Genomic DNA, 12,643 nt, shown 5'->3' with positions numbered 1-12,643 from the left:
AGGAAACAAAATATTATGTCCATAGAAGCCGCGGACAATCAGCTGTTGTTTGTCCATCCTGTGGGATGGACAGATTTTCTTTTTATGTATTTTTCATTAGTTTTGCTCACTGGTCTACTTTTAAAAAAACAAAAGGAGTGTATAAAAATTGATAAGATCTATTACTATTCTCCTACAAGATCACAGATTGATACGGAGCCATTCCTGCACCTCCGCTATGAGCGTACGGACTGCGCCCTCATGTGTTCAGCGAAGGGATACCCAGCAAACCCTGAATCCTGCCATGCCGGGGACTTCAAAAGTGCCTTCACAGCCAGGTAAGAGTTCAGAGGAACATCAAGGGATGTATTGTGAGGCATTTCAATAAATTTATTAGGAAAATAAAAGTTCACAGGGCACGGTGTCTCCGGAGACTGAGAGGAATGTGTCTTTGTACCCAATGATCAGCGACCAGCAGTGCAGAGTATTTCAGGGGAGGAGAGTTATAGTGGAAGGAGCAGAGTCCTCCAGCAGTGCAGAGTATTTCAGGAAAGGTTATATAAACTTGCATAGACAGAAGAGTTTTGCAGATTTGGGGAGTTCTGGCAAAAAACCTGGATCCTCTGGCAGAAATTTAGCATGTTGAGGGTGGTGGTCCCGCTTTGAGGGGAGACCTTCAGTATATGGAGGGTGGTGGTCCCACTTTGATGGGAGACCTTCAGTATATGGAGGGTGGTGGTCATGTTTTCATGGGAGACCTTCAGTATATGGAGGGTGGTGGTCCCACTTTGATGGGAGACCTTCAGTATATGGAGGGTGGTGGTCATGTTTTCATGGGAGACCTTCAGTATATGGAGGGTGGTGGTCCCGCTTTGATGGGAGACCTTCAGTATATGGAGGGTGGTGGCCCGCTTTGATGGGAGACCTTCAGTATATGGAAGGTGGTGGTCCCACTTTGATGGAAGACCTTCAGTATATGGAGGGTGGTGGTCATGTTTTCATGGGAGACCTTCAGTATATGGAGGGTGGTGGTCCCGCTTTGATGGGAGACCTTCAATATATGGAGGGTGGTGGTTCTGCTTTGATGGGAGACCTTCAATATATGGAGGGTGGTGGTCCCGCTTTGATGGGAGACCTTCAGTATATGGAGGGTGGTGCTCCTGCTTCGATGGGAGACATTCAGTACATGGAGGGTGGTGGTCCTGCTTTGATGGGAGACCTTCAATATATGGAGGGTGGTGGTCCTGCTTTGATGAAGCATTGTATAACATAATGTTGAGAAGAACTGTTTGCAACATTCATGATGACATTGGCTTTTCCAGGTACATGAAGGAGTTTGGATTTACCATTCCATCCAGGCCCATTGTAGTAGATGACATCCGGGTACGGGGGACTGGCAGTACTGGTATCCGCTGCGAGAGCCGTATCAAACCCAGTGGACAGCCGGCACGTATAGAGAACGTAGGTGAATGTGTGCAGCCAGTCATTCTTCATATCCTTGAAGGTGGAAGACCTTTGTCTGTCTGCTTCCAACATGATCTCCAACTAATCACCCTTCCCCTCTGCCCAGGTAACTAAATGCTACTTTGAAGAAGGGTATAAGGACACCCATGTGTACCTCTTGGAGGAGTTGTCATGTGACCACACCATCCCTGGACCCGCCATCATTATTGATAAGAACAGGTATGTCCTATCACCAATGTTATCTGTGAAGGGTCTTATTTCTTAACAGTATATCTATTCTGAGCTCTGCCATAGAAGGCTTGCAGGAGGTAGGCACTGCTAGCATTTAAAGGAGTATTCATAACTGCAAATCTACTGTAGCGCACCCCCGAAAGAGCGTGGTCCTATTTCCCCCATCTTGAGCACAGCCAGGCATACAGCATTTTCTTCACTCTTCCCCTGGCTCAAAGAACAATGTAGGGATGTCTTTTTTTTTGGGGGGGGGGGGTTTATTGGAACTTGGATGGGGATGAGGGGCGCATGGGATACCCCAATAAGCTAAAGAACTTAATAACTTACTTCAGGGCTCCTTAGCTTACTGGCTGAACTGTGCAAAAGGAATGTCCTACAGGATCTCCTATGCTGCTATTGACATGTACTCCCCCCAGAGGTTAAAAGCTATACACAGTCACTACTCTTCAGTGCTGGGGTCATTTACTCACATAGCCACATGATCATTGGTTCCTGCCTTTCGATATCCACCAGGATCTTTCTAGTGAGGGAGATGTAGACTCACACTACCATGGGACAGCTAGGCTCTTCCCCACCAACGTCCTCCTGGCCATCTCCAGTGAGCTTCTCCAGGCCCATCTTGATAGAAGGACTATTTAAGGGCTCTCCATCCACCTAATGTACACCCCCCTCCCTCCCCACAGGAATTTGCTGGAGTCCATCAATATTCAGGCTGCCTACCCTGTCCTTCCTCCCACTATAATTCTAGAATTCTCTAGACAACAGGGGGACGTAATTGGAGCAGCAGCCACTGAGACACTTAGCAGCCCTAAACAATCAACTCCTGCTCCTCTTGATTACAAAGGAACCAAGTAAAGTTACTTAGCAGCCTACATTACACTGGAAGGGGGCTTCACTACAATGATTTGTGTTTTTTTATATCTTCTGGGAATTCTGCTTTAAATTTAATCTATAGTTGGAATAAAGGGTGTTGTGTTCTCTTTGTCGGTCATTTGTAGCACCATCCTGGTGGAACCAGACTGCACGGCTTCTATCACGGAATACGGGGACGTCCAGATCACAGTGGGAAGCGGGAAGCATCAAGCGATTGGCACAGAACTGGACACCATCCAGCTGTCCATCTTCTCCCACCGCTTCATGAGCATCGCAGGTTGTCCATCACCTCACCTCCTGCTTTATCAATCTTATATTAGGATATGTAGTATCATTAGGAAATGTTGTTCAATCTCTTTTTACAGAACAAATGGGTCGTATCCTGCAGCGGACGGCCATTTCCACTAACATCAAGGAACGTCTGGACTTTTCCTGTGCTCTATTCGGCCCTGATGGCGGTCTGGTGTCCAATGCCCCCCATATTCCTGTCCACCTCGGAGCCATGCAGGAGACGGTTCAGTTCCAGGTTTGAACAAGCTCTCAGCTTTTATATTAACTTTGTCCCTATAGTAAATGGTTACTAAATACCTGTTCTTGCATATTCTTGGTGAAGCACATCCCTGAAAGAGCCTCTGGTGAATTAAGTCCTATTTTTTTTTTCCCCCCCTTAGAGCACACAGCATGTAGGCAGGCGCAGGCTTTATTCTCCACTGCAGGTGGTGCTTGGCTGCAGCGGCAATGCAGATGGGGGAGGAAGTTGGGAGGGACTTGGTCCCTTTTATGGCTTCCTTCATTCACAGGGAAGCAGCTATCCCATGGGATGGCAGCACCCCATATGACTTTGGAGGTCATCTTGGGTCAGCCAGAGTCTATTTAGAACCCTGGCTCCCATTCTTGGCTCCCTTTTTAGCCAGGTTAGGGACAGGAACCCTGTCTGCCAAGGACCGTGGAAGCGATTAGGTAAGGTTCCAGTGGAGTAGGGAAAGAGCAGGCTCTTCATCTACCTCTTCAGGAAACCTTATGGCAGAGGCTGTCAGCATCCTGAAGTCTTCTGTCTGCTGATTTGCTGCTCTTTTTGTAAGCTTCCCGCTGGGCCCTTTTTGTATTGTTGATTTGGCTGTTACAATATTCTTGGCAAAACGGGACTCTGTGTTTACTGCCTGCTGCCACATGCTGCACCTACCCAACAAGCATTTTTGGCATTCTTCCACTGGCTCCAAAGAAAAGTGTAGGGTTTTCTTTTTTCGTTCTTATTGGGCACTAGGGATACCCTGAAACTGTGGAACTGAACAACTTGAGGACTCCTCAACTCCTGGTTGCACTGTGCACAAAAAAAAAGAATGCCCGGCAGGATCTCAATGCTGATAATGACCTGTACTCCTTTCAGGGTTTAAAAGATACACACAGTCACTATTCTTCAGCACTGATGTCATCTATTCACATAGCCACAAGATCATTAGTTGTCTCCTGCTGACATCCACCAGACTCATGTAAACTCACACCACCATAGTATAGCTGGGCTCCCTCACAAAACTTCCTACTGGCTCTCTACAGTGAGCTTCTCCAGACCCCACTTGATCCCCTGGATCAGCTAAGCCTAGGTGGGACCTATGTGTCTTCCTGACGGCTTCCTTCAAGACTTCTGCCCCGGGGGGGACGAGCCCCTGCACAGGGGTCTCCTCTAGCGTGACTGGACTCAGGAACACTGCACTTTGCTGCTCAGGCTTCAGACTACTTATGGGCTCTCTCACCACCTACTGGGCACACCTCCCCAGGGATTGGCTGGAGTCCCATAAATATTCAGTTTGCCTACTTTGTCTTCTCCTATGTTTCTAGAATCCTCTAGAAGACAGGAGGAAGTACCAGAGAATCAGCCTGTGAATCACTGAGAAGCCTTAAACAATCAACCCCCTTGCTCTTTTTATTACAGTGGAGCTAACTAAATTTGCCTGGCAGCCTGCACTACACTAGGAGGGTGCTACACTGGAATTTTCTCACTTAAAGTGATTTGTAAAGGCTCGTTCTTTTTTTTTTCTTCTTCTAAAAATAACAAACATGTTATACTTACCTCCTCTGCGCAGTCGGTTTTGCACAGAGCAGCCCGGATGCTCCTCTTTTCGGGTCCCTCTTCTGCTCTCCTGGCCCCTCCCTCCTATGGAGTGCCCCCTCAGCCAGCAGCCTTCTATGGGGGCACCCGAGCCGAGCCAGAGCTCCGTGTATCCATTCAGACACAGAGCCCCGGCCCCGCCCGCCCCCCTCTCTCCCCTGATTGGCTGACTGATTTTGATTGACAGCCGCCGGATCCAATGGCGCCACTGCTGTGTCTCAGCCAATCAGGAGGAGTGTCTGGGACAGCTAGGACACTCGTGGACATCGCTGCAGAGAGAAGGGGCTCAGGTAAGTAATTAGGGGGGTGCTGGGGGGGGGCTGCTACACACAAAAGCTTTTTTATCTTAATGCTTAGAATGCACCTTCAGCCTTTACAACTCCTTTAAAGTATGAGCTGACCATGCAATGTAAATGTAATAGCAATGTTCTCCGAGCACTCAAACTTTTCAAATGACAAATGTTACTTATCCAATTACATTTATATATCGGCAATTAATGTTAAAATTAGCAGACTGTGTGACAGGCAGAAGTATTTGTTGAATGTGTCAGACGTTCCCTGGTTGGGGGTGTGCAGATGGCACTGTGTTTGTTTAATACTGTAACCGTCAGATACAATTAGAGTCTATATAGACTCTTGTCTGAGCTCTTCTCCAAGGTTTGAGCTTTGGGTGATAATTTCTCTTAATAATATAAATTGATGTTTAAATGGCATTTTTACATTTACATTTTTTGTGGGTTTTCCTCTTCTATGTCACAGATTAGAAGCCTGCAGGATGACCTGAAGGAAGGGGATGTCATTCTAAGCAATCACCCGTGTGCTGGAGGAAGCCACTTACCTGACCTCACTGTCATTACACCGGTAAGTGCTCATCCCATTTTATCAGACTGGGGGAAGTGGTTGAGCTCTGGGTGTCAAAGAGCAAATCCTTTAAAAATACACTAAAAACTGACTTTAAAGAGGAACTTCAGTCCCCCAAAATTTGACCCCACACCCCATCTTTAAAATTCTGGCGTGGGTGCAGATGCACCAAAGGTCTCTGGAAAATTTTTTAGGGACTTGCAGCACATCTGCGCATGGGTGGGTGGGGGGGGGGTCCCACACATGTGCAGGCAGTGTGAGATTTTAGGACCCCATACCTGTGCTATCTTCACGGGTCCTGTATCTGCAAGACTAGATATCTAGAGCACCCCAATCATCAGAAGTCAAGAGTCCCCCACCCTCCTTTACATCGCACTGAATTATTTCCACTTTCAGCAGAACATGGAAGTATCTGAAGGTTAAAAAAAATCCAATGTTCTAAATTTAAGAAAAATGTATCTTTTAACAATCACTAGGTCACATGCTAGGCTTCCTTAACCACATGCCGACCAGCGCACAACGATATACGTCGGCACAATGGCACAGCTGGGCAAATAGGCGTACAGGTATTTCCCCTTTAAATTGTGTCATTGTGGGCCCGCGCATGCCCGCCACGTACTCTGTGACCATGCCCGCTGGTCCCGCGGACTTGATATCTGCCGGGGGCCCGCGATCGTGTCACGGAGAGGCCTTTTGTAAACAAAGCATTTCCCTGGTCTGAATAGCAACATGACAGAGATCTACTGCTCCCTGTCATCGGGAGCAGTGATCGCTGTCATGTTCTAGTGAGCCCATCTCCCCCACAGTTAGAATCACTCCCCTAGGACACACCTAACCCCTTGATCGCCCCCTAGTGTTAACCCCTTTCCTGCCAGTGTCATTTACACAGTAATCAGTGCATTTTTATAGCACTGATCGCTGTATAAATGTCAATGGTCCCAAAATAGTGTCAAAAGTGTCCGATGTGTCCGCCATAATGTCGCAGTCATGATAAAAATGGCAGATCTCCGCCATTACTAATAAAAAAAAAAAAATGATAATAAAAATGCCATAAAACTATCCCCTATTCCAGTGATGGCGAACCTTGGCACCCCAGATGTTTTGGAACTACAGTTCCCATGATGCTCATGCACTCAGCAGTGTAGTTGAGCATCATGGGAAATGTAGTTCCAAAACATCTGGAGTGCCAAGGTTCACCATCACTGCCCTATTCTGTAGACGCTATAACTTTTGCGCAAACCAATCAATGACGCTTATTGCGATTTTTTTTTTTTTTTTTTTTTTTTATTTATTTTTTACCAAACATATGTAGAAGAGACATATTGGTCTAAACTGAGATTTTTTTATTTTTATATATATTTTTGGGAGATATTCATTATAGCAAAAAGTAAAAAAATATTGCCTTTGTTTTCAAAATTGTCGCTCATTTTTTTGTTTATAGCGCAAAAAATAAAAACCGCAGAGGCGATCAAATACCACCAAAAGAAAGATCTATTTGTGAGGAAAAAAGAACGTCAATTTTGTTTGGGTACAGTGTCGCACGACTGCGCAATTATCAGTTAAAGTAACGCAGTGCTGAATCGCAAAAAGTGCTCTGGTCAGGAAGGGGGTAAAATCTTCCGGGGCTGAAGTGGTTAAAAGGAATAACAAGGTCTATGTCTTGCATTCACTTGTGTGCTACAGGCAATGATGTCATCAGGAACCAAAGAAGATCCCTCCCCAGAATCCCCTGAGATTTATAATCCTTCTTAAATTGGCATAATTTCTCAGACAAGATATTAAGAAATGTGGCGGCCTTGTAAACTTCCACCTTTTTACACCTTGTCATAATCATCTAATTTTCCCTTCCTTTGCGCAGGTGTTTCGGCCTGAAGCTCCCCGTCCGGTGTTCTTTGTGGCCTCTCGTGGGCACCATGCTGACATTGGTGGGATCACGCCAGGTTCTATGCCGCCGCATTCCAAGTCCCTGAAGGAAGAGGGAGCCGTGTTCATTTCCTTTAAGCTGGTGAAGGAGGGACAGTTCCAAGAAAAAGGTCAGAAGAATGCGATGCCAGAAAACCATGGAGCATGAAGGCATATTGGGATGTGTAGGTGATAAAGTAGGGTGATATTGTCTGCTGGACCGTTCAAAATGTTACCTTCCAGCTACAAGCCCCAAGATCTTATCTCCTGGCAGCTCAGCGTGTGTGCATGTAGTGTGTGTGAATATATGTATAAATGTGTGTGTATCTATCTAACATTTTATATAATATATATATACACACACACACAGTGGGGAGGGAAAGTATTCAGACCCCCTTAAATTTTTCACTCTGTTATATTGCAGCCATTTGCTAAAATCATTTAAGTTCATTTTTTTCCCTCATTAATGTACACACAGCACCCCATATTGTACACACAGCACCCCATATTGTACACACAGCACCCCATATTGTACACACAGCACCCCATATTGTACACACAGCACCTCATATTGTACACACAGCCCCCCATATTGTACACACAGCCCCCCATATTGTACACACAGCCCCCCATATTGTACACACAGCCCCCCATATTGTACACACAGCACCCCATATTGTACACACAGCACTCCATATTGTACACACAGCCCCCCATATTGTACACACAGCACCCCATATTGTACACACAGCCCCCCATATTGTACACACAGCCCCCCATATTGTACACACAGCCCCCCATATTGTACACACAGCACCCCATATAGTACACACAGCACCCCATATTGTACACACAGCCCCCCATATTGTACACACAGCCCCCCCATATTGTACACACAGCCCCCCATATTGTACACACAGCCCCCCATATTATACACACAGCCCCCCTTATTGTACACACAGCACCTCATATTGCATACACAGCACCTCATATTGCATACACAGCACCTCATATTGCATACACAGCACCTCATATTATACACACAGCACCCCATATTGTACACACAGCCCCCCCATATTGTACACACAGCCCCCCATATTGTACACACAGCCCCCCTTATTGTACACACAGCCCCTCATATTATACACACAGCACCCCATATTGTACACACAGCCCCCCATATTGTACACACAGCCCCCCTTATTGTACACACAGCCCCCCTTATTGTACACACAGCCCCTCATATTGTACACACAGCCCCCCATATTGTACACACAGCCCCCCATATTGTACACACAGCCCCCCATATTGTACACACAGCACCTCATATTGTATACACAGCACCCCATATTGTACACACAGCCCCCCATATTGTATACACAGCCCCCCATATTGTATACACAGCCCCCCATATTGTATACACACAGCCCCCCATATTGTACACACAGCACCTCATATTGTATACACAGCACCTCATATTGTATACACAGCACCTCATATTGTATACACAGCACCCCATATTGTACACACAGCCCCCCATATTGTATACACAGCCCCCCATATTGTACACACAGCACCTCATATTATACACACAGCACCCCATATTGTACACACAGCACCCCATATTGTACACACAGCACCCCATATTGTACACACAGCCCCCCATATTGTACACACAGCCCCCCATATTGTACACACAGCCCCCCATATTGTACACACACCCCCCCATATTGTACACACAGCCCCCCATATTGTACACACAGCCCCCATATTGTACACACAGCACCCCATATTATACACACAGCACCCCATATTATACACACCCCCCCATATTGTACACACAGCACCCCATATTGACAGAAAAACACAGAATTGTTGACATTTTTGCAGATTTATTAAAAAAGAAAAACTGAAATATCACATGGTCCTAAGTATTCAGACCCTTTGCTCAGTATTTAGTAGAAGCCCCTTTTGATGAGTCTTTTTGGGAAAGATACAACAAGTTTTTCACACCTGGATTTGGGGATCCTCTGCCATTCCTCCTTGCAGATCCTCTCCAGTTCTGTCAGGGGGGATGGTAAACGTTGGTGGACGGCCATTTTTTAGGTCTCTTCAGAGATGCTTAATTGGGTTTAAGTCAGGGCTCTGGCTGGGCCATTCAAGAACAGTCACGGAGTTGTTGTGAAGCCACTCCTTCGTTATTTTAGCTGTGTGCTTAGGGTCATTGTCTTGTTGGAAGGTAAACCTTCGGCCCAGTCTGAGGTCCTGAGCACTCTGGAGGTTTTCATCCAGGATATCCCTGTACTTGGCCGCATTCATCTTTCTCTCGATTGCAACCAGTCGTCCTGTCCCTGCAGCTGAAAAACACCCCCACAGCATGATGCTGCCACCGCCATGCTTCACTGTTGGGACTGTATTGGACAGGTGATGAGCAGTGCCTGGTTTTCTCCACACATACCACTTAGAATTAAGGCCAAAAAGTTCTATCAAACCAGAGAATCTTATTTCTCACCATTTTGGGGTCCCTCTGCCATAAAGCCCCGACTGGTGGAGGGCTGCAGTGATGGTTGACTTTCTACAACTTTCTCCCATCTCCCGACTTCATCTCTGGAGCTCAGCCACAGTGATCTTTGGGTTCTTCTTTACCTCTCTCACCAAGGCTCTTCTCCCCCGATAGCTCAGTTTGGCCGGACAGCCAGCTCTAGGAAGGGTTCTGGTCGTCCCAAACGTCTTCCATTTAAGGATTATGGAGGCCACTGTGCTCTTAGGAACCTTAAGTGCAGCAGAATTTTTTTGGTAACCTTGGCCAGATCTGTGCCTTGCCACAATTCTGTCTCTGAGCTCTTCAGGCAGTTCCTTTTGACCTCATGATTCTCATTTGCTCTGACATGCACTGTGAGCTGTAAGGTCTTATATAAACAGGTGTGTGGCTTTGCTAATCAAGTCCAATCAGTATAATCAAACACAGCTGGACTCAAATGAAGGTGTAGAACCATCTCAAGGATGATCAGAAGAAATGGACAGCACCTGAGTTATATATATGAGTGTCACAGCAAAGGGTCTGAATACTTAGGACCATGTGATATTTCAGTTTTTCTTTTTTAATAAATCTGCAAAAATGTCAACAATTCTGTGTTTTTCTGTCAATATGGGGTGCTGTGTGTACAATATGGGGTGCTGTGTGTACAATATGGGGGGCTGTGTGTACAATATGGGGGGCTGTGTGTACAATATGGGGTGCTGTGTGTACAATATGGGGGGCTGTGTGTACAATATGGGGGTGCTGTGTGTACAATATGGGGTGCTGTGTGTACTATATGGGGTGCTGTGTGTACAATATGGGGGTGCTGTGTGTACAATATGGGGTGCTGTGTGTACAATATGGGGTGCTGTGTGTACAATATGGGGGGCTGTGTGTACAATATGGGGTGTTGTGTGTACAATATGGGGTGCTGTGTGTACAATATGGGGGTGCTGTGTGTACAATATGGGGTGCTGTGTGTACAATATGGGGTGATGTGTGTACAATATGGGGTGTTGTGTGTACAATATGGGGGGCTGTGTGTACAATATGGGGTGTTGTGTGTACAATATGGGGTGTTGTGTGTACAATATGGGGGGCTGTGTGTACAATATGGGGTGCTGTGTGTACAATATGGGGGGCTGTGTGTACAATATGGGGTGCTGTGTGTATATTAATGAGGGAAATGATTTCAACAAATGGCTGCAATATAACAAAGAGTGAAAAATTTAAGGGGGTATGAATACTTTCCGTCCCCACTATATATATATATATATATATATATATATATATATATATATATATATATATATTTTGCATTTGCCGTCTCCTCCAATGTCCTCTTGTCCTGTTTTCCTCAATGGACAACTCAATAAACCTCCTCCATATCTCCAGACACAATCTAGTGACACTGTACAGAGTGATAATTGTGACTATTGTGTAATCTTTTGAATTGTAAATTGACCTAAACATAACTAACCTTAATTTGGGCTTAATTTGTTGTACAGATGGCTGAGGATGAATCTAAAAAGCTATATGAAATGTGGTTTGGCAAACATGTAAAAACGAAAAGTCCTATTAAAAAGTGCTTTTAACCTTTCAATGAGTTAACGGACATGGAATGCAATGTCCTGTTGTTTGTAATGACCCAGTGACTACCAACCGCATGCTTTAAAAAGGAACCATTTAGAGCAAAGTGACAGGTTCTCTTGATAATTTACCATGACCCCACTGATACTCACCTAAGATGTGCTTCCCCAATTCCCTGATCAGCTGTTGGGAGATCTGATTCCAAACTCCGTGTAACCTTTGTGCTGGAGCTTACACAGGGTTAATGACCCCCCCCCCGGTAACCGGTAACTGACTACCTAAGTGCCAAATGCTGCATCTTGGGAAGGAGGATGGAATGTCACGTGCTCCACCATACCTGCCAGTATCAGGTATTTCCCAAGACAGGCTAAATCCATGCGAAGCTGAGTGTGAGGAGGAGAGGAAATTGTCATTAAAGGAGGTTTTCTAAAGAGAACCTGTAGGGCTTGTGCATACTGGCTGTGTCTTTCATACCTGACCTCTCTTGTGTTTTTCTTCAGCTGTTACAGAGGCACTGATGGCTCCAGGTTTGATCCCGGGCAGCAGCGGGACACGCAACCTCCATGACAATTTGTCAGATCTGAGGGCGCAGGTGGCAGCCAATCAGAAGGGCATCCAACTGGTGAATGAGCTCATTGATGTTTATGGACTGGAAGTGGTTCAGGCGTACATGGCACACATCCAGGTGAATGATTTTAGATTGGCCTTTCTCAACCTTTTAGCCCAGAGGAACCTCTAAAATACTCTTCAGGTATTATGAAACCCTTGCTAAAACCAGTGGTGGTCAAGTAACCACCCTTCAGGCTTATAAAAAGATAAATGGTGTCCTGCTTCTGGCTTTGCCATAGTGGCCTTGGTCTTGTAACTATGTAGGTACCTCAAATGGAAGGTCAATCAGCCAAAACTTAAGGAACCCCCGGCAACCTCCTGGAGGAACCCTAGAACTGGAGGGAACCCTGATTCTGAATGTCAGTTTACACAGAATTACTGTAATATAAAGTGAATCTGTCACCTGAAAGTACATCACAGATGGGTGTAATGATATAATAACACTGTCCTATATTAAAAAATATTCTGTTGTGCCCCAGGAGAACCCTGAACACTGTGTACGCTCA

At 45.7% G+C, this 12,643-nt stretch overlaps 1 protein-coding gene across 2 annotated transcripts in view; it reads left to right on the top strand.

Moving 5' to 3' along the window:
* OPLAH (5-oxoprolinase, ATP-hydrolysing) overlaps positions 1–12,643 on the top strand; it is a 74,212-nt gene that overhangs the window by 46,705 nt on the left and 14,864 nt on the right. For both annotated transcript variants that reach the window (XM_073629384.1, XM_073629382.1), the window contains exons 13-20: positions 180–317; positions 1,302–1,440; positions 1,550–1,662; positions 2,673–2,824; positions 2,913–3,073; positions 5,414–5,515; positions 7,374–7,548; positions 12,029–12,213. In XM_073629384.1, coding sequence (XP_073485485.1) covers positions 180–317; positions 1,302–1,440; positions 1,550–1,662; positions 2,673–2,824; positions 2,913–3,073; positions 5,414–5,515; positions 7,374–7,548; positions 12,029–12,213 — 1,165 coding nt within the window. The remainder of the gene's footprint in view (positions 1–179; positions 318–1,301; positions 1,441–1,549; positions 1,663–2,672; positions 2,825–2,912; positions 3,074–5,413; positions 5,516–7,373; positions 7,549–12,028; positions 12,214–12,643) is intronic.

Source organism: Aquarana catesbeiana, linkage group LG05 (genome assembly GCF_042186555.1).
Source record: "Aquarana catesbeiana isolate 2022-GZ linkage group LG05, ASM4218655v1, whole genome shotgun sequence".
Lineage (NCBI taxonomy): Eukaryota > Metazoa > Chordata > Amphibia > Anura > Ranidae > Aquarana > Aquarana catesbeiana.
The sequence above is the reverse complement of the archived record's forward strand: the minus strand, read 5'-3'. Positions and strand labels throughout refer to the sequence as shown.